General features: G+C 43.4%; 1 protein-coding gene across 12 annotated transcripts in view; it reads left to right on the plus strand.

Moving 5' to 3' along the window:
• MAGI2 (membrane associated guanylate kinase, WW and PDZ domain containing 2) overlaps positions 1-19,389 on the plus strand; it is a 1,309,326-nt gene that overhangs the window by 1,234,095 nt on the left and 55,842 nt on the right. For 7 of the 12 annotated variants that reach the window (XM_063926955.1, XM_063926957.1, XM_063926956.1 and 4 more), the window contains one exon: positions 2,337-2,475. In XM_063926955.1, the coding sequence (XP_063783025.1) occupies positions 2,337-2,475 (139 nt within the window). Of the gene's footprint in view, positions 1-2,336; positions 2,476-18,835; positions 18,950-19,389 lie in introns of all 12 variants that reach the window. The other 5 variants (XM_063926958.1, XM_063926960.1, XM_063926961.1 and 2 more) reach the window with 2 other exon arrangements.

A 19,389-nucleotide genomic window follows, 5' to 3' on the forward strand; every position in this document is an offset into this window, starting at 1 on the left:
CAGCTCCTGTCATTTTTTAAACACAAGGCGAGATGTAATAGCATCCGAGATTGCCGGAGGTGCAGGATGCTGGACGATCTCTGATGTATTTTTTTTTTAAAGCGGCAGTCATTTACAAGGCAAAACCGTGACTTGTAAATGAATGCCGCCTTAAAAAACGTCCGCGATCGGCCAGCATCCCGCACCTCCAGCACTCTTGGGGGTGTGGTATGCAAGGTCGACCACACTTAGGTCAATAGTGTCTAGGTTGACCACTGTTGGTCGACAGTAAGTAGGTCACATGGTTTCTAGGTCGACAGGGATTCTAGGTCAACATGTACTAGGTCAACATGATTTTTTGCACTTTTTGTTGTCATTTTCTCCCTACAGTGACCGGGATCCCCAATTAATGCACCGTGTCCCTGTGTGCTTCGGGCAAGGTACCTCGCTCCGCTACCACTGCGCTTGGCACAGGTTACCGTTTCCATTCGTAGTCTACGTGGATCATAAAGTATGAAAAAGTAAAAATAATTTGAAAAACTCATGTCGACCTTTTGTCATGTCGACCTAGAGTCCATGTCGACCTAGAAACCATGTTGACCTACTTACTGTCGACCAATAGTGGTTGACCTAGACAATGTCAACCTAAGTATTGTCGACCTACAGGCCGGATACCCACTCTCGGATACCCTATTACATATGCCCTATTACATATCGCCTACAGCCTGTAACATGACAGAAGCTGAGTGGTTGGTACTTTATCTCTCTCCAAGCTATAATAAATCTACCCCTCTGTGTTAATGAATTACTGCATCCAAGGCCCTAAAGTCTGATTTAGTAAAACCCTTCAACTTTTAAAATTGTATTTACTCCTGCCTACTGAATCTACCACATTGTTATTTTCCCCATATGTTCCAAGGTTACCACAGATGTGTAGGTAGCACCTCAATAATAAAATCCTTTAATGATACAAGGTACCTGCTTTCTATACTGTAGCAGGTATGTGCAGTCAGGGGAGGCTCATACTCCCTGTCAAACTCCTGAGAATTTATATAATATCATTAGAATACTACAAAGAAGATATTTATAACGTAAACATCTTCTTTGTTTATTGTAATCCTTTTTATAGCTAACACTCACCAGCTTTGTGGAGATCCCTGGAGCTGCAGGGAGACGAGATGAGAAAGCAACAGTTGTTCATCGGTTCTATAGTCAGATTGGGGGCGGGGCTCTCCACAGGCAGTAACGCTACACAGAAAGGGAACTAATAGAGGGGTGCCTCTGAGTGTGTGTGTGTGTGTGTGTGTGTGTGTGTGTGTAGAGGCGGGGGGGCCTTGTGCACTGATGGACACTTAGTTGTGTCATGTGACCAGGAAGTGCACTGTAGTCAGAGCTCATACAGCAGCAGCAGGAGAAGACACAGGGATATAGATAGGAGTCTCCTTGGACACTGTAGCTTATTGTAGTGAGGGGAGAGCTACAGTGAGTAGAGGGTGAGATAGACCTATCCCCATCTGTGCCTCCCAACCATTTACCTCACCGCACGTCACTGTACTGTAGATGTGTTAATAAGATGCCGCTATTCCCAGCAGCTTTTACTTTTCCATGGCGAATTCTAATGAACAAATAAAATGAGCAAAAGCCACTTCAACATTTCTCTCCTCTATCCTCCACATGTCCCATAATAAACTCTTCTTCATGTAACTAAAAATTATCCTTTTTTTTTTTTTAAATACATGACAGGCATATAGGATCTATCTGTCCCATTTTCAGCAAATGTACATGAACATACATGAGTATACATTAAATAACTGTTTAAAAAAAAAACCTAACTTTTGAATTACAGTCAGTCACCCGAAACTGAAGTAAGAAACGGTGCATTGTTCATGTGATTTTGCCACTAGTCTAGAGCGTCACTGCTGCATGCATAAAGCTATTGAAATTGCTGATTATTACTTCAGTATCTGGCATTTGCAGCAAAGGTAAATTCTGAGCAGTGCTGCGATGAGAACTCTTCATGAGCACAACAGACATGATGGATTAGAGTTCATGGTGTTGGTAAATTCTGCTACTGCCTTCTGCGTAGTATGGTAAGATCAAGATCAGTCTCCAGCTAAGTGCCTTGTAGTAGAAATTGGAATCATTATCTCACATTGAGTTTGACAATTGATTGGTAAAGGATCTGGGTAATTATGTAGACTTGCGTAGTTTGCCAGAGATGTCTTCCGAAGCATCACAACATATTTGTCTTCATGTATAACTGTCATTCTGTAACATGTGCAGCAAAATGTTATTCTTTGAAAATATGCATTTTTAGCAAACTCTTTGGTTTATTTGATCTTCTTTTTACCCGACAGGTCGGTGATCAAATTATTGAAATCAATGGGGAAAGCACAAGAGACATGACACACGCTAGAGCAATAGAACTCATTAAATCTGGAGGAAGGAGAGTGAAGCTGTTACTAAAGCGCGGAACAGGGCAGGTCCCGGAGTATGGTGGGTTTTCCATTTCCTAATATGCTATTTGCAGTTAAACTGTTGAAAATACATTTTTAGACTATAAATTATTTATCAGTATACCAGATGAAAGCTTCCCAAGAGCATAATGTTCTTGTAGTACAAACATCCTTCACTGACAATTGGCATTTGTATGTAATGGGAGATACAGTACTCTGCAATTTGTACCAAGCTCCAGAGGATATCAGTACAATTTGGATAAAACATTTGTGATAAATGAATGAAACAATACATAAAAAAATAAATGACATCATTTAAATAGTGAAATTCAGGTTACTTAATGGCTCATTGACTGACATTTTATATAAGTGTGAAACCAACAAATAAAGTAGCTTTTATCTGTTTAGAGCAGTGGTTCCCAAACTGTATAGGCATCACAGGGTGCCATGAGGCTCTTGCAGGGGTGCCTCAGGTTGGTGGTCCAGGACCAAATCAAATTATTTATGACGAAAGCATACTTTCTGAAGCTGGGAGGAAGGACCCTGGTGTGCGCCCAAAATTGGGGGTGTGGCCTCGTGGGAAGTGCCACGATCATGGGCTACTCTCCCTTTTTCACCATTTTGGTGGGCATGCTGAGCACTCCGTGAATAGATGCAGTGCACATGCGCATAGGGTCTATTCACCGCTGCTCTGCCCCCCCGTTCCACCCAATGCGGGACAGTGTGACCTGCAGGTGTGACAGACGGTCAGCCCCACCAAAATCGGGATAGTTGGTAGGTGAGCAAAGTGCATGTGGACAATCAGAAGCACAACTGTACACTATAACTCAACCTAAGGATGACATGTAGGCACAATTTACTTAATTTGATTTTTTTTTTTCAAAATTTATCAATTAAAAAAAAAATTCATCTTAGGGGTGCTGTAAAAAAATTATGATACTCTAGAGTGCCATGATTTAAGAAAGTCTGGGAATCACTGGTCTAGAGCAAGATACACCATAAAAGCAAGTGTATGATTGGTATGCTGTGGTTCAATGCAGATTTTGCACCTAAATTCTTGTTATAAATAAATAAGACTCTAAAGTGGGAATTCAATTAGGGGGCTTGGAGGTGTTGGTTTACACTTCCACAGCGGCTGCTATTGTCTACAGCCACAGGGTGGGGTGTCCTGCTGAGCTGACCAATCAGCAGTGATAGGCAGCATGGCAACACTGAGGGGAGGGTGCAGGGAGGCAAAGGGACTGCGGAGGGAAGTTTCCCTCCCTTGCCGCTGATAACACTGTCAGATAAAGCACTTGCTGGTGTGGTCGTATCGGATGCGACAATGACAGGCAAGTGATTAAATTATTTATTTTCTAACGTTAACACACAGAATCTGGGAGAAGTTTCTGGATCTGTGTGATAACATTGCCACAACTCTCAAAAATAGGTAAGTTTTTTTATTAAGTGCAGCCTTCGGGCTGACTTCAGAGACAATTGAGTAGCCCCGGGGGATCAATTATCCCACTGTAATACCCCTTTTCCACTAGCTCTAAAAACACAAGTAAAAGCGCGGGGGCGCGCATTTACCCGTGTTTTTTTCTAGTGGAAACGACTCCCCCCTGCAAATTCCCACATCAAGTGATCCGGGAATCCTACCCGGGTAGCTTGCCGGGTTGAACACGTGTTCAACCCGGTAAGCTGTGTAGTGTAAACGGGAGCCGTGTCGATGCAACACGGCTCCCGTTCACAGTGTATGGAAGGGCGGCGCTGGGAGATCATGTGATCTCCCAGCGCCGCCCCTGCCGCGTCAGCAGCAGCGTCACCAACCCCGGCAATATGCCTGGTTGGTGAGCTCAGTGTAGAAGGGGGCTCTAGCACGGGTTGCAGCCGTGTCAGGCTCCCGGCTGCGACCCGTGCTAGCAAGTGGAAAAGGGATATAAATGACAGCAGCTAATTATTAGGAGTCACAACTTGCATAGTGTACAGGCAGGATGTACATATGCACTTTAATAGCTATTTTTACAGGTCTGTGCATAACACAAGAGCATGACCTCAATGGGCAGGATGGAACTGCAATCGTGCCTGCTGCAGGGCTTCGCATCCCGGAACAGTACAGCAGGGCAGAAACTAGGATTTCTATCGCCTGGGGGAAAGGCAGTCATTTGGTGCGCCCCTTCCCCCAGATCCTTAGCATGGGATGTCACTGGTGGACCTATACCCGGGTTACCTCTCCCTGTCTGACACGGCAGTGAAAGGAAGTTACACTGACAGGTTATGTGTCCTGGGTGATGGTACTGAGTAGCTTAGTAATAAATACAGCACAAGATGCTGGCTGGGGAGCTATGTTTGCCACACACATAGAGGGTCATTCAGACCATACCGCTAATGCGGCTTGCTGCGCAGCTTGCCGAAATAGGCCATATTCTGATTAGGTGCAACCGTAATCTAAATGGCAGTGGCGGGTGTTTTCAGGGCGGCGATGCAGCTGGGGGGGAAGGGGGTGCAGTCCAAACGGGGGCAGGCTAGGACCATTTTCAGGGTGGCTGTGTGATGTCACATGATGCCACATGATGCCACTCTGAAAGAAAAAATGGCTGCTCACAGCGCAGCAAGGCTGCGCTGCCAGGGGTCAACCTTAGATCCAATGCATTCGCAATTAGATTGTGAACGCATTGGTAGATGACTTTACACATGCTGGGTGGCCTTGCCCTGTGCTGTGCGGCCCCCAGCATGTGCAGAAATGAACGCAGATCTGGCTGCTTATGTAGCTATCTGCGTTCATCTCTGAATAACCCCCATAGTACAGCACTGATCACAGTACAGCACCGGGTTCTACATGGATATCTGTCTACCACACACAGTCGAGCACCAACCACATAGTACAGTACAGTACAATTACACACAGTAATACAGCACAGGGTACTGTCTGGAGAACTGACTCTGCCACACAGTACAGGACCGATTACATAATACAGCTTGGGTTCTGGCTGGAGAACAGTCTGCTGCAAACAGTACAGCAAGTCATTTACAAGGCATGGGAAGATTGTGTTGTGAAATATACCTCTATGTGAATACTTACAACATGATTAGTAGTATTCCTAACAGTATGCAGTTAGCATACCGATCGTCAGGATCCCGGCAGTCACAATATAGATGCTGGGATCCCGACAGGGGCACCATACCTCCGCCGGTATACCGGCAAGGTAGGTGGTTCACCCTCTATGGGTGTCCACGACACCCATACAGGGCGAATAGAACCTGTGGCGGGTACAGCTTGCCACCGAGGCCGCAGCATGGTGAGCACAGCAAGCCCACAAGGGGCTTTGTTGCGCTCACCCCCCTGCCGCCATTCCACCGCTCGGGAAGCAGATGTTGGGATAGTGACATTCGGCATCCCAGGTGGCGGTATTACATACTGAGCCCTTTCTTACTAACCAAGTGTGTTTCCTGAGTTCCTAGAGCATAAATCATAATGGAATTTGTTGTTCTCGACATGGAATATATACTGCTTGTAAAATTTGTACCATCCTGAGTCCTAACCCTGTCTGCTATTTTAAAAGCACAAATGGAAAAGTGAAAAGTCAAGTTTGAATTAAGCCCAGTGACTGCCATGCAGGGGGCTACCCTAAACATGCGAGCGCTGTTTTGCGAAGCACTCGCATTTGCTTTCTGCTGGGCGTCCCACTGCGTGCTAGTGGAATGAGTTGTAATTTTGTGAATTTTCGCAAATGCTGAATTAGGCCCTTAGTCAGCAAAATATTAAAAATAATTAGTTCTAACAAACTACTTCCCAGTACTTCAATACGTAATTTGTAGAGTGTGTGTATGTCAGTTACAGTAGGACAAATGTCCATACTGCACTACAAACTTCTACACAGCGCTCTTATTACCCTCAGTAATGGCCAGATCTGATTCCAAAGTACAGGAGACATATGCTTGCTATTGTGCCCCTGCTGATCAGAACGGGTTATTCATCTGCACCTTTTGTATATAGTGACAATTGCACCAAGTAGTGGTGGCAGTCATAATATTATCGGTATGTAATCTCCCAACACATTTATATTCTGCAGATGTACGCACTATAAATTAGCTTTAAAGAACAACCATAAAAAATGCACTTTGGTGTTATAAAGAAATGGCTCAATTTTCATTTCCCTTAATATTATATGTAATAGTAAAAGCCTTCAGTCTGCCAGGAAATGCACAGTTTTCTTATACTGGTGTTAATATTCATAGACTATTTACTTTCACCTCGATAGGTGATCTGTTCATGCCGGAACTATGAATATCAATGTCTTCTGCCTGCGGGACGCCTGTGGCGTATAACCTTTGGCTTTTGTTATTTAGAAGAAAAAAAGAATACAGTATTAAATAAATGTATCAGATTATATCTTTTTTTAAATGTATTAGATGTATTTAAAAGAATGTTCTGCTAAAATTGATTTAATCTTCACATTGCACGTAGTTGCAATGTAGCATACAGTAGCAGTCTATGATAATTATCAGTTATAGCAAATCTTGCTATAATTTTATATTCAGAAACTCCAACTGTAAGTCTTGTATAAATGAGCTGGCACAACTTGTTGTTATAAAACTACATTTCATCTCTGTTCACTTTAGCTTATTTGTTACTTATGTAATTCTGCTTTTCACCATTCTGCACCTAGAGTCTTATTTCCAAGCTGCAGGACCTTTGTTAAACTGAATCCAAAAAGTTAAGATGCCATTGCAGGTTCTGCTGTGATTAGTGTTTTTCTGACCCTTTCTACTGGTACTGTACATTCTCTGAGTTATGGAAGTGGTCGTTACTATGACAACATCTGCTCTCTATAACGTATAACAAGGCCATTGTCATTCTTATACCGAGTATTTCAAACATTCTAACAGCGCGGATTCAGCATGCTTAATTAACAATGGTCTCCATTAATCTTTTTTTTTCTTCTTCAATCAGTGGCAGTTGTGATTTAATCATATTTAATTTACATTTCATCTGGAAATGAAAAATGATAAAGGGTCACCTTCAAGGTTAAATGTCTTTTTAGTAATATCCATTATAAAAAAAAGTCCAAATACTTATAATCTCTTAATTGAGGAATATTTTTGAACCTCAGTGACCATAGTTATTTTACATCAGTCATTTTTATGAAATGTTTAGCAATGCAAAATATGGGTTCAGAAAAGAAAAAGGGGAATAAATAAAGGATATAAAGGGAGGGGGTACATAGAGGGGAACATTATGTAAAGTTCAAATTATTCCTAATAAACATTTCAATGCCAGCTTTAATATATGCTGCGGACGCAAGGCACATCTTATTACCATATACAATAAAAGTGAGCAGTACGTCGCAAACACTATATCCCTCAAGAGAAAGTAAACAGTCACACACATTGTAAGCTGAGGTCCAACGCTCAGAGAGAGATATATTTGATATTAAAAGGATATGCATAGAATATAACATATGTACAGTATATAATTCAGTTATAATATGTATATATATATATGGTTACAGAGTTACAATTACACAAGAAGCAGATAGTTACATAAGGATCAGTTACAGCCAGCATACTTCACCCTATTTTCTCAATGCACAGCCCTCTCCATCTTTGAATCTGCACCAACAGCAACTAACAGAACTTCCTGGGTGAAGGGAAATATTGTGTATTGGGGGAGGTACGTGTCTGGGGCTGAGTCTTCTATTATTGGTCCAGGGGAGGGAAGTCTATCATTCATGATGTGTTACTGGTCAGTTTATATGCAAGCAACGTCTAGTTTGAAGATGCAATTATAGGGGTTAGCCATTGGTTTCTTTCTGCACACATGCTGTCTTTCAGGAAATCCTTTGTTCGCTTTAGAATGTGGCTTCATATTCATACATTTAATCATAACTAATCGTTGCAATGTGCTACAATCTACCCATAGCTATCAAATTAACACACACATTCTCCTGATCATTTTGACACTAAGCATGATATGGTTAACTTGTTCCGTTCCAATAATACATATATATCTGATGTTAAACTCTATTATAAAATTTAATACAAAATGATGCTAAACATGTTTTGTCTATGTGTTGTATGAATATGTTGTATTTCTCTTTGTGGCTTCTCTGTGCGAATGCGTATGCTACCCTATATGCGCAAAACGCATGAACAGGGACCATCTGTTTGGAGCTTGTATGTGGTGTATATGTAATATTTTTGACTTCTACAATTAAGTTGCATATATCTCAACTAGTATGCAATTTCAAGGTCAAGCCCCTATGAAGGATTGACAAGCCATCCTTTAATATAAGTCAAGGTGGAGACAATTGGGGTGGTTCAATTAAAACCTGTTAGGGGATACTGTTAAGGTAGGCATTTGTTTGGCTGGGACTCCAGGGTCACATTCTTACTATTGGAACATTTCATGATGGGTGAAGATGCAGAAGGGGGAGTAGGGTATGCCTATAGTCCCCATTTGAAAATTGAACTCTGTTTTGGCAATAATTCTAGAGAGAACGTGGTACAGGGTATTTCCAAGCTTGGCCAATGGTCCCATGGCAGCTAGCATAGTATGTATAGGTCACCTTTAGGCACCTGAGTTGGATATAAATGCAGGAGAGGCAATTCTGGAGAGGGGATTCAATTTAGGCTCAGAACTGAGTTAGTCAAGAAAAACACCTCTAGCCAAAGTGGTTGTATATGGGGGTAACTCCAAAGACATGCATGATGTCAGCAACCATCTCACAGTTAAGCCAACAAAATCTAGATGGTATTGGCCACATCTTGTGTAACCTGGTTGAGGTTAAGTACAGGTGGTGTAACAGCTTGAGTATCATTTCCATGTGGTTAAGAAACTTAGACATATGATGAGTGTTAAGGAATATGTATTCCCACTCTCGTCACAGGATGCTAGTGTAGAGGTTGGTTTCCAAGTTTAGTTGGGCAAGGAATTTCTGGGGCAGGGGGGCGGTGTTGTTGGGGGGAGATTATACACCTATACCAAAAGGTAATCTTTCTACCTATTTCCAGTAGTTAATAGTTTGACTATACTAGCAGAGGCATTTGCAGCACATGATGGATGTTACCCAGGGGTAGATGTATTAAACTGGAGAGGGCATAAGGAAGTGATAAACCAGTGATATGTGCAAGGTGATAAAGGCAGCAGCCAATCATATCTTAACTGTTAATTTACATATTGGAGCTGATTGGCTGGTGCCTTTATCACCTTACACATATCACTGGTTTATCACTTCCTTATGCCTTCTCCAGGTTAATACATCTGCCCCCCAGTGTCTAATTTGTATGTATTTGTAATAGTCTTTAGGTGGTAGGCCATATTATGTTTGTAGATTGAGAAAAGATTTGAGACCAGTAGAGTAAAATAGATCACTATGGGTGAATATGTTTTAGGGCTCCATGTAAGTAGGTTAAGATCTGGGATTAAGTGGGACAGCCTTTTATTAGACATGTGTGTGGATGGTAAAGTGAATTCTGCAAGGGAATCTATGGTCCGTTTACAAAGTGCCAGGAAATCAGCAATTATTGGAGAGAAAAGTTTAGAGGCTAGTCTCTGTGACTTGGGGTTCCATAATAAAGCAGTATGGGTTAAGGGGCTCTGTTTAGATCCACACAGGGTTTAGTGTTCAGAGGGGAAAAAAACAGTCCATAAGCTGTGTGATCTAAAGATGCATCTTGGTATTTAAGTAAATGGGGGAGACCAAAACCTTCAAATCTTTTGGGAAGAGTCACCCAACTACAGTATAAGCTGTCTTGGGGGATCTAGCTTTCCAAATGCATGATAACACTAGCTGTTCTACCCGTTCTTCGCACGGGAGTTTCTAATTTTCACAGTTGTAAATATAAATGAGTGTTAAAAATTGGGTAAATCTATAGAGATGTAAATTTGAGACATCTTAATGTAAGTAAATATTAATCCATGGTTCTTGGCGTTACCCGAGGAGCACCCATAGCAGATACGGTAAAAAGTGACAGGACAGTAGTTTATTAAATTCTACACACTGGAGGTGCAATCCAAATTTTGATCCGATTGTCCATTTGGGCGTAATCGTTCACGCAACGCAAGCCACGCATTGGTAATGACATCATTATGTCAACCCCCTTTTCATCATCTATGGGGAGGTTTATTACAATCATCTTAGGGGAGGTTAATTACAATTCTAATTACGTAGTTTCCTATTTACCACCTGAAGAATACCTATATTGACTTTCAGCTTCCTAACATTTCAGGAAATAAGAGAATTAGTGATGAGTCAGTCAGTCAGTGAGGACTTTTTTCCCCACAACGTTGGGAAATATATATCTTTTTTTACTTATAGGTAAATATTTTATTGCCAGTAGTGTTGCAAATGTTTCACCCTTCCATGATACTGTATGGCTCATATTTATTTTTTATGAAACGAGTGACAAACAAGAAATTAACCTCCTCCACATTTGATCAACAATTTCTCCAGATTCTATGGATAATAATAAGAGTAGATTAAAAGAGTTAATGATACTTGGGAACTCTCAAAATGTGTTTTATATACAGTGCATTACTAAAATCACATGATTAATGATGAAATAACTCCTCTATTTCTCTGACGTCCTAGTGGATGCTGGGAACTCCGTAAGGACCATGGGGAATAGCGGCTCCGCAGGAGACTGGGCACAAAAGTAAAAGCTTTAGGACTACCTGGTGTGCACTGGCTCCTCCCCCTATGACCCTCCTCCAAGCCTCAGTAAGATTTTTGTGCCCGGCCGAGAAGGGTGCACACTAGGGGCTCTCCTGAGCTTCTTAGTGAAAAGTTTAGTTTTAGGTTTTTTATTTTCAGTGAGACCTGCTGGCAACAGGCTCACTGCATCGAGGGACTAAGGGGAGAAGAAGCGAACTCACCTGCGTGCAGAGTGGATTGGGCTTCTTAGGCTACTGGACACCATTAGCTCCAGAGGGACCGAAAAATCGGCGCAGAAGACATCAGTCTTCAACAAGGTAGCGCACAGCACTGCAGCTGTGCGCCATTGTTACTCAGGCACACTTCACACTCCGGTCACTGAGGGTGCAGGGCGCTAGGGGGGGGCGCCCTGAGCAGCAATGTAAAACACCTTGGCTGGCATAAATACACCACATATAACCCCCAGGGCTATATGGGTGTATTTTAACCCCTGCCAGAACTCACCTAAAAAGCGGGAGAAGGGGGCGGAGCCTATCTCTTTAGCACACGGGCGCCATTTTCCATCACAGCTCCGCTGGAAGGACGTCTCCCTGACTCTCCCCTGCAGTCCTGCACTACAAAAAGGGTAAAAAAGAGAGGGGGGCACTAATTTGGCGCAGTAGTTTATACTAACAGCAGCTATAAAGGGAAAAACACATTTTATAGTGGTATTCCTGTATATATATAGCGCTCTGGTGTGTGCTGGCATACTCTCCCTCTGTCTCCCCAAAGGGCTAGTGGGGTCCTGTCCTCTATCAGAGCATTCCCTGTGTGTGTGCGGTGTGTCGGTACGATTGTGTCGACATGTTTGAGGAGGAAAATGAGATGGAGGCGGAGCAATTGCCTATTATACAGTTGTCACCCTCTGGGGAGTCGACACCTGAGTGGATGAGCTTGTGGAAGGAATTGCGTGACAGTGTCAGCTCCTTACGACAGACAGTTGACGACATGAGACAGCCGGCTACTCAGCTTGTGCCTGTCCAGGGGTCTCAAACGCCATCAGGGGCTTTAAAACGCCCGTTACCTCAAATGGCAGACACAGACACGGATACTGACTCCAGTGTCGATGATGAGGAGACAAACGTGACTTCCACTAGGGCCACACGTTACATGATTGAAGCAATGAAAAATGTATTGCATATATCTGATAATACAAGTACCACTAAGAAGGGTATTATGTTTGGTGAGAAAAAACTGCCTGTAGTTTTTCCTGTATCCGAGGAATTAAATGAAGTGTGTGATGAGGCGTGGGTTTCCCCCGATAAAAAACTGATAATTCCTAAAAGGTTATTGGCATCGTACCCTTTCCCGCCAGAGGATAGGGCACGTTGGGAAACACCCCCTAGGGTGGATAAAGCGCTCACACGCTTGTCTAAACAGGTAGCACTACCCTCTCCTGATACGGCCACCCTAAAGGAACCTGCCGATAGAAAGCTGGAGAATATCCTAAAATGTATATACTCTCACACGGGTGTTATACTGCGACCAGCAATCGCCTCAGCCTGGATGTGCAGTGCGGGCCTGGCGTGGTCGGATTCCCTGACTGAAAATATTGATACCCTAGATAGGGACAGTATATTATTGACTATAGAGCATTTGAAGGATGCATTTCTATATATGCGTGATGCACAGAGGGATATTTGCCGACTGGCATCAAGAGTTAGCGCGCTGTCCATTTCTGCAAGAAGAGGTTTATGGACGCGGCAGTGGTCAGGTGATGCGGATTCTAAAAGGCACATGGAAGTATTGCCTTATAAGGGGGAGGAGTTATTTGGGGTAGGTCTATCAGACCTGGTAGCCACGGCAACTGCTGGAAAATCCACATTTATACCACAGGTAGCTTCTCAACCTAAGAAGTCGCCATATTATCAGGCGCAGTCCTTTCGGCCCCATAAGGGCAAGCTGGCAAAAGGCGCCTCATTTCTGCCCCGTGGCAGAGGGAGAGGAAAAAGGCTGCAACAAACAGCCAGTTCCCAGGAACAAAAGCCCTCTCCCGCCTCCACAAAGTCCTCAGCATGACGCTGGGGCTTTACAAGCGGACTCAGGCACGGTGGGGGCCCGTCTCCAGAAGTTCAGTGCGCAGTGGGCCCACTCGCAAGTGGACCCCTGGATCCTTCAGGTGGTATCCCAGGGGTACAAATTGGAATTCGAGACGTCTCCCCCTCGCCGTTTTCTAAAGTCTGCTTTACCGACGTCTCCCTCAGACAGGGAAGCAGTATTGGAAGCCATTCACAAGCTGTATTCCCAGCAGGTGATAATCAAGGTACCCCTCCTACAACAGGGAAAGGGGTACTATTCCACGCTATTTGTGGTACCGAAGCCGGACGGCTCGGTGAGACCAATTTTAAACCTAAAATCCTTGAACACTTACATACAAAGGTTCAAATTTAAGATGGAGTCACTCAGAGCAGTGATTGCAAACCTGGAAGAAGGGGACTATATGGTGTCTCTGGACATCAAAGATGCTTACCTACATGTCCCAATTTACCCTTCTCACCAAGGGTATCTCAGGTTTGTGATACAGAACTGTCACTATCAGTTTCAAACGCTGCCGTTTGGATTGTCCACGGCACCCCGGGTCTTTACCAAGGTAATGGCCGAAATGATGATACTCCTTCGAAGGAAGGGAGTTTTAGTTATCCCTTACTTGGACGATCTCCTGATAAGGGCAAGATCCAGGGAACAGTTGGAAGTCGGAGTAGCACTATCTCAGATAGTGCTGCGCCAGCACGGTTGGATTCTCAATATTCCAAAATCGCAGCTGATCCCGACGACACGACTTCTGTTCCTAGGGATGATCCTGGACACAGTCCAGAAAAAGGTGTTTCTCCCGGAGGAGAAAGCCAGGGAGTTATCCGAACTAGTCAGAAATCTCCTAAAACCAGGCCAAGTCTCAGTGCATCAATGCACAAGGGTCCTGGGAAAGATGGTGGCTTCTTACGAAGCAATCCCATTCGGCAGATTCCACGCAAGAACCTTCCAGTGGGATCTGCTAGACAAATGGTCCGGGTCGCATCTTCAGATGCATCAGCGGATAATCTTGGCACCAAGGACAAGGGTGTCTCTCCTGTGGTGGTTGCAGAGTGCTCATCTTCTAGAGGGCCGCAGATTCGGCATTCAGGACTGGGTCCTGGTGACAACGGATGCCAGCCTGAGAGGCTGGGGAGCAGTCACACAGGGAAGAAATTTCCAGGGCTTGTGGTCAAGCCTGGAGACATCACTTCACATAAATATCCTGGAGCTAAGGGCCATCTACAATGCTCTAAGCCTAGCAAGACCTCTGCTTCAAGGTCAACCGGTGCTGATCCAGTCGGACAACATCACGGCAGTCGCCCACGTAAACAGACAGGGCGGCACAAGAAGCAGGAGGGCAATGACAGAAGTTGCAAGGATTCTTCGCTGGGCGGAAAATCATGTGATAGCACTGTCAGCAGTGTTCATTCCGGGAGTGGACAACTGGGAAGCAGACTTCCTCAGCAGACACGACCTTCACCCGGGGGAGTGGGGACTTCACCCAGAAGTCTTCCACATGATTGTGAACCGTTGGGAAAAACCAAAGGTGGACATGATGGCGTCCCGCCTCAACAAAAAACTAGACAGATATTGCGCCAGGTCAAGGGACCCTCAGGCAATAGCTGTGGACGCTCTGGTAACACCGTGGGTGTACCAGTCAGTGTATGTGTTCCCTCCTCTGCCTCTCATACCCAAGGTACTGAGAATCATAAGAAGGAGAGGAGTAAGGACTATACTCGTGGCTCCGGATTGGCCAAGAAGGACTTGGTACCCGGAACTTCAAGAGATGCTCACGGAGGACCCGTGGCCTCTACCTCTAAGAAAGGACATGCTCCAGCAGGGACCCTGTCTGTTCCAAGACTTACCGCGGCTGCGTTTGACGGCATGGCGGTTGAACGCCGGATCCTGAAGGAAAAAGGCATTCCGGATGAAGTCATCCCTACCCTGATCAAAGCCAGGAAGGATGTAACCGTACAACATTATCACCGTATTTGGCGTAAATATGTTGCGTGGTGCGAGGCCAGGAAGGCCCCTACAGAGGAATTTCAACTGGGTCGTTTCCTGCATTTCCTGCAAACAGGACTGTCTATGGGCCTAAAATTAGGGTCCATTAAGGTTCAAATTTCGGCCCTGTCGATTTTCTTCCAGAAAGAACTGGCTTCAGTTCCTGAAGTTCAGACGTTTGTCAAGGGGGTACTGCATATACAGCCTCCTTTTGTGCCTCCAGTGGCACCTTGGGATCTCAATGTAGTTTTGGGGTTCCTAAAATCACATTGGTTTGAACCACTCTCCACTGTGGACTTAAAATATCTCACATGGAAAGTGGTAATGCTGTTAGCCCTGGCTTCAGCCAGGCGTGTCTCAGAATTGGCGGCTTTATCCTATAAAAGCCCTTACCTAATTTTTCATACGGACAGGGCAGAATTGAGGACTCATCCTCAATTTCTCCCTAAGGTGGTTTCAGCGTTTCACTTGAACCAGCCTATTGTGGTACCTGCGGCTACTAGGGACTTGGAGGACTCCAAGTTGCTGGACGTAGTCAGGGCCCTGAAAATATATGTTTCCAGGACGGCTGGAGTCAGAAAATCTGACTCGCTGTTTATCCTGTATGCACCCAACAAGCTGGGTGCTCCTGCTTCTAAGCAGACTATTGCTCGTTGGATTTGTAGTACAATTCAGCTTGCACATTCTGTGGCAGGCCTGCCACAGCCAAAATCTGTAAAAGCCCATTCCACAAGGAAGGTGGGCTCATCTTGGGCGGCTGCCCGAGGGGTCTCGGCTTTACAACTTTGCTGATCAGCTACTTGGTCAGGGGCAAACACGTTTGCTAAATTCTACAAATTTGATACCCTGGCTGAGGAGGACCTGGAGTTCTCTCATTCGGTGCTGCAGAGTCATCCGCACTCTCCCGCCCGTTTGGGAGCTTTGGTATAATCCCCATGGTCCTTACGGAGTTCCCAGCATCCACTAGGACGTCAGAGAAAATAAGAATTTACTTACCGATAATTCTATTTCTCGTAGTCCGTAGTGGATGCTGGGCGCCCATCCCAAGTGCGGATTGTCTGCAATACTTGTACATAGTTATTGTTACAAAAATCGGGTTATTATTGTTGTGAGCCATCTTTTCAGAGGCTCCTCTGTTATCATGCTGTTAACTGGGTTCAAATCACAGGTTGTACGGTGTGATTGGTGTGGCTGGTATGAGTCTTACCCGGGATTCAAAATCCTTCCTTATTGTGTACGCTCGTCCGGGCACAGTATCCTAACTGAGGCTTGGAGGAGGGTCATAGGGGGAGTAGTCAGTGCACACCAGGTAGTCCTAAAGCTTTTACTTTTGTGCCCAGTCTCCTGCGGAGCCGCTATTCCCCATGGTCCTTACGGAGTTCCCAGCATCCACTACGGACTACGAGAAATAGAATTATCGGTAAGTAAATTCTTATTTTTTCTTCTCTGTAAAATATGTAGCAGCTGAACACACAGTACATATCAGTAGATTGCAATAGTCACTGGTACATAATCACATCCGTGGAATACTAGCTGTGATATTTTACTCTCCTATAGTTCTTAACATAGAAATGACCAAAAACCATGGCAAAAATAATCCAAAATAGGATTAAATTCCACTTCCCAGTAATCTGTCACTGTACAAAGATCTGAAACTATAGGTGAGAAAGAAACATAAATACACTTGCACATGATCCCAGGGCAGGTGATAAAGCCAGGCAGCAACTGAATAAATTGCTTTCTTTATCCATCAGCTTGTTGTTCCATGACATTCCCAATGACACAGTTCATCATTTGGAAAGAGGGAATTGTAGTATTTAAGATCACATTTAACCAAATCGTTTCTCATTAGTAACATTTGAATGCTTTCTCTTTGTGTTAATGTTGTTGATGTAGCTGTATTTATTGGTACTGCGCACATAAAAAACTAGATTGTAGAAATAAGCAATGAATGACCATATTCATAATAGGTCACCAACCATGCATGCCTCATTCCAAAGTAAGAAAATAAAGCAGGGGGGGGGGGTTTCAGAAGGGTCTTGCAGAGCTAAGCACCAGCATATGGAAAGGCCATTACATTTCTGGTTATATAGGCAATTCTTTGTGAGAAAACACATTACCTTTCATAATAATCATTTTCCTCCAGAAGAAAGATGCCAAAACGAATGAATGGTCTCCTGTACTGCAGCTATGCACGGCCTCACCTAGCAACACTCTCTTGTGGTTTCTTTCCACTGATTGTGCAATAAAACTGCCAGAGTATTGCTATTCATATTTGGGTGGACAGTATTTATTGATAGTTAACAAAGTTGTTTGCTGACACATTTCTCCCAGTTTCCAAACCCCATTCAGTCATTGTAATCCATACATCAATGCAGTGTTGGGGAAAAATCCATGCTGCAATAAATTGGTTTAGTTTTCTAACCCGCTTGCTGCAATATATCCAAGTGTGCATATCACATTTGGCGCTCTTCATTCATAATTACTAGTAACGCTCAGGGCCTGTTTCAGAATCCCCCATAATGGTGATAATTTTATTAAACCAACTTTCCTGCCTGGAGATGCCAGTAATACCCAAGCTGTTTATCTGCTCTGCCCAGCGCTCAGCTACTGGCTCTCAGCTACATGGAGAACAGATAATGGCTTTACAAACCTGTCTCTCCACTGGGCTTTTCTAAATTCCCTGCACTGTGCAACATGTATGGGATAGATCATTAGCGCTGTCTAATGACACCAGAACTGCCGTGTGTTAGGGAAATGCTTCTTCAGCCTAGAGAATAGATATAGCATAACAAACAAGTCTTTCAGTATCTCAATATTTAATCTTAGTACAGGAACAATTAGACATTAAAATGTACAATGAATGAACTGGAACTATTTCAATAAATTAATTTTAAACTTGTAATGGCTATGTATGGCACCAGTTCCCTATATGCTATTACATGTAAGAGAGCCATACATAGAGGCTCAGGATCCCAGCAGTAGGTAGTCCTGTGGGAGAATGATTCTAGGACAGATCTCCATAGTTGTCTAAAAAAAGAAATGCACTCTGCTTTTGCTACAGCATGAGAGAGAATACATATGGGATTAGAATACTCACAAAACATTTTAAAACATACTTTTTAATAATAGTAATGTCAAAGTAGTAGTATTAATTGGGGTAGATAGGCTTAGATGTCCTGTGTCCGTCAGGCTTATAATTTACAGCTATCCACTTCTAGGAGAGATACTGAAACTGCAGCTCACATGTTCCCCTGCTGAGTGTCACATACACCATAACATACAGATTCCTGTAATGTGTGCATGTCCCAGCCATTCTTTCTTGTAGGGGGTTTGTGTATTTCTCACACCACTCTATAATAGTAATGTTTGCTGAATCTAATTACCAGTTGTTTAACAATCATCATAATCCGTAACAAGGCATACTGATAACAATGCATACTGATTACCCTCTGGCTTGGTACAAATGCACAGTATCTGACATAACATTACAAACCATAGTTAGATGCCATTTAACAATGATGTGTCACATAATAACCTTTATAAAGTCTAGCTGTCACTAATATCAGTATTTGCATGCTTTATATAGAAGACTATTTCCTGTTAGACACGTTTCTGTAACTTTGCTAATCATACTAAAAAGTCTTTGTAAATAACAGTTCTATATCTTTGTGTTACTGCTCTGTTAATTCTAATGATTGGTCCTAGGCTGTTCCTCCCCTTCCTTTAGGAATGGTACCTTCTTCCAGTCTATCCATGTGCATGAAAAGTGACAAGCATGGGTCCCCATATTTCTACTTATTGGGCCACCCTAAAGACACGGTTTGTAAACTCTGCATGTATATTATCATTTTCTAATCTGCTCTTGTTTCACTTGACTGTCGTTACTTATTCTTCTAAATGTGTCTATGCCGCACTGCAATTCTGTCTTTTCACATTGCTGTTTATGTAACAAGGCAGTGTACACCAGCTGCTTCTATAGTCTTTACTGAAAACAAGGGCGTGTGAATGCTAGAAGGGTCTACTGATTAACACTACGAATGCCAACACAGCAACTTCATGTCTCAAATTCATTCAGGGAGTTTAGCTATTTGGCAATAACATTTAGTTACTGCAAGAAACAACACTTTTATTCCATTATCAATCATTTAATAAACGTATAAATATGTCATCCTTTTTCTGACCATGCCAATTAGAAACTTGCTTGATGTATATAAAGCCATGCATGGATGTGCTGAGAATATGTGGTTAGCATGTGCACT

This window comes from Pseudophryne corroboree, chromosome 6 (assembly GCF_028390025.1).
Source record: "Pseudophryne corroboree isolate aPseCor3 chromosome 6, aPseCor3.hap2, whole genome shotgun sequence".
Lineage (NCBI taxonomy): Eukaryota > Metazoa > Chordata > Amphibia > Anura > Myobatrachidae > Pseudophryne > Pseudophryne corroboree.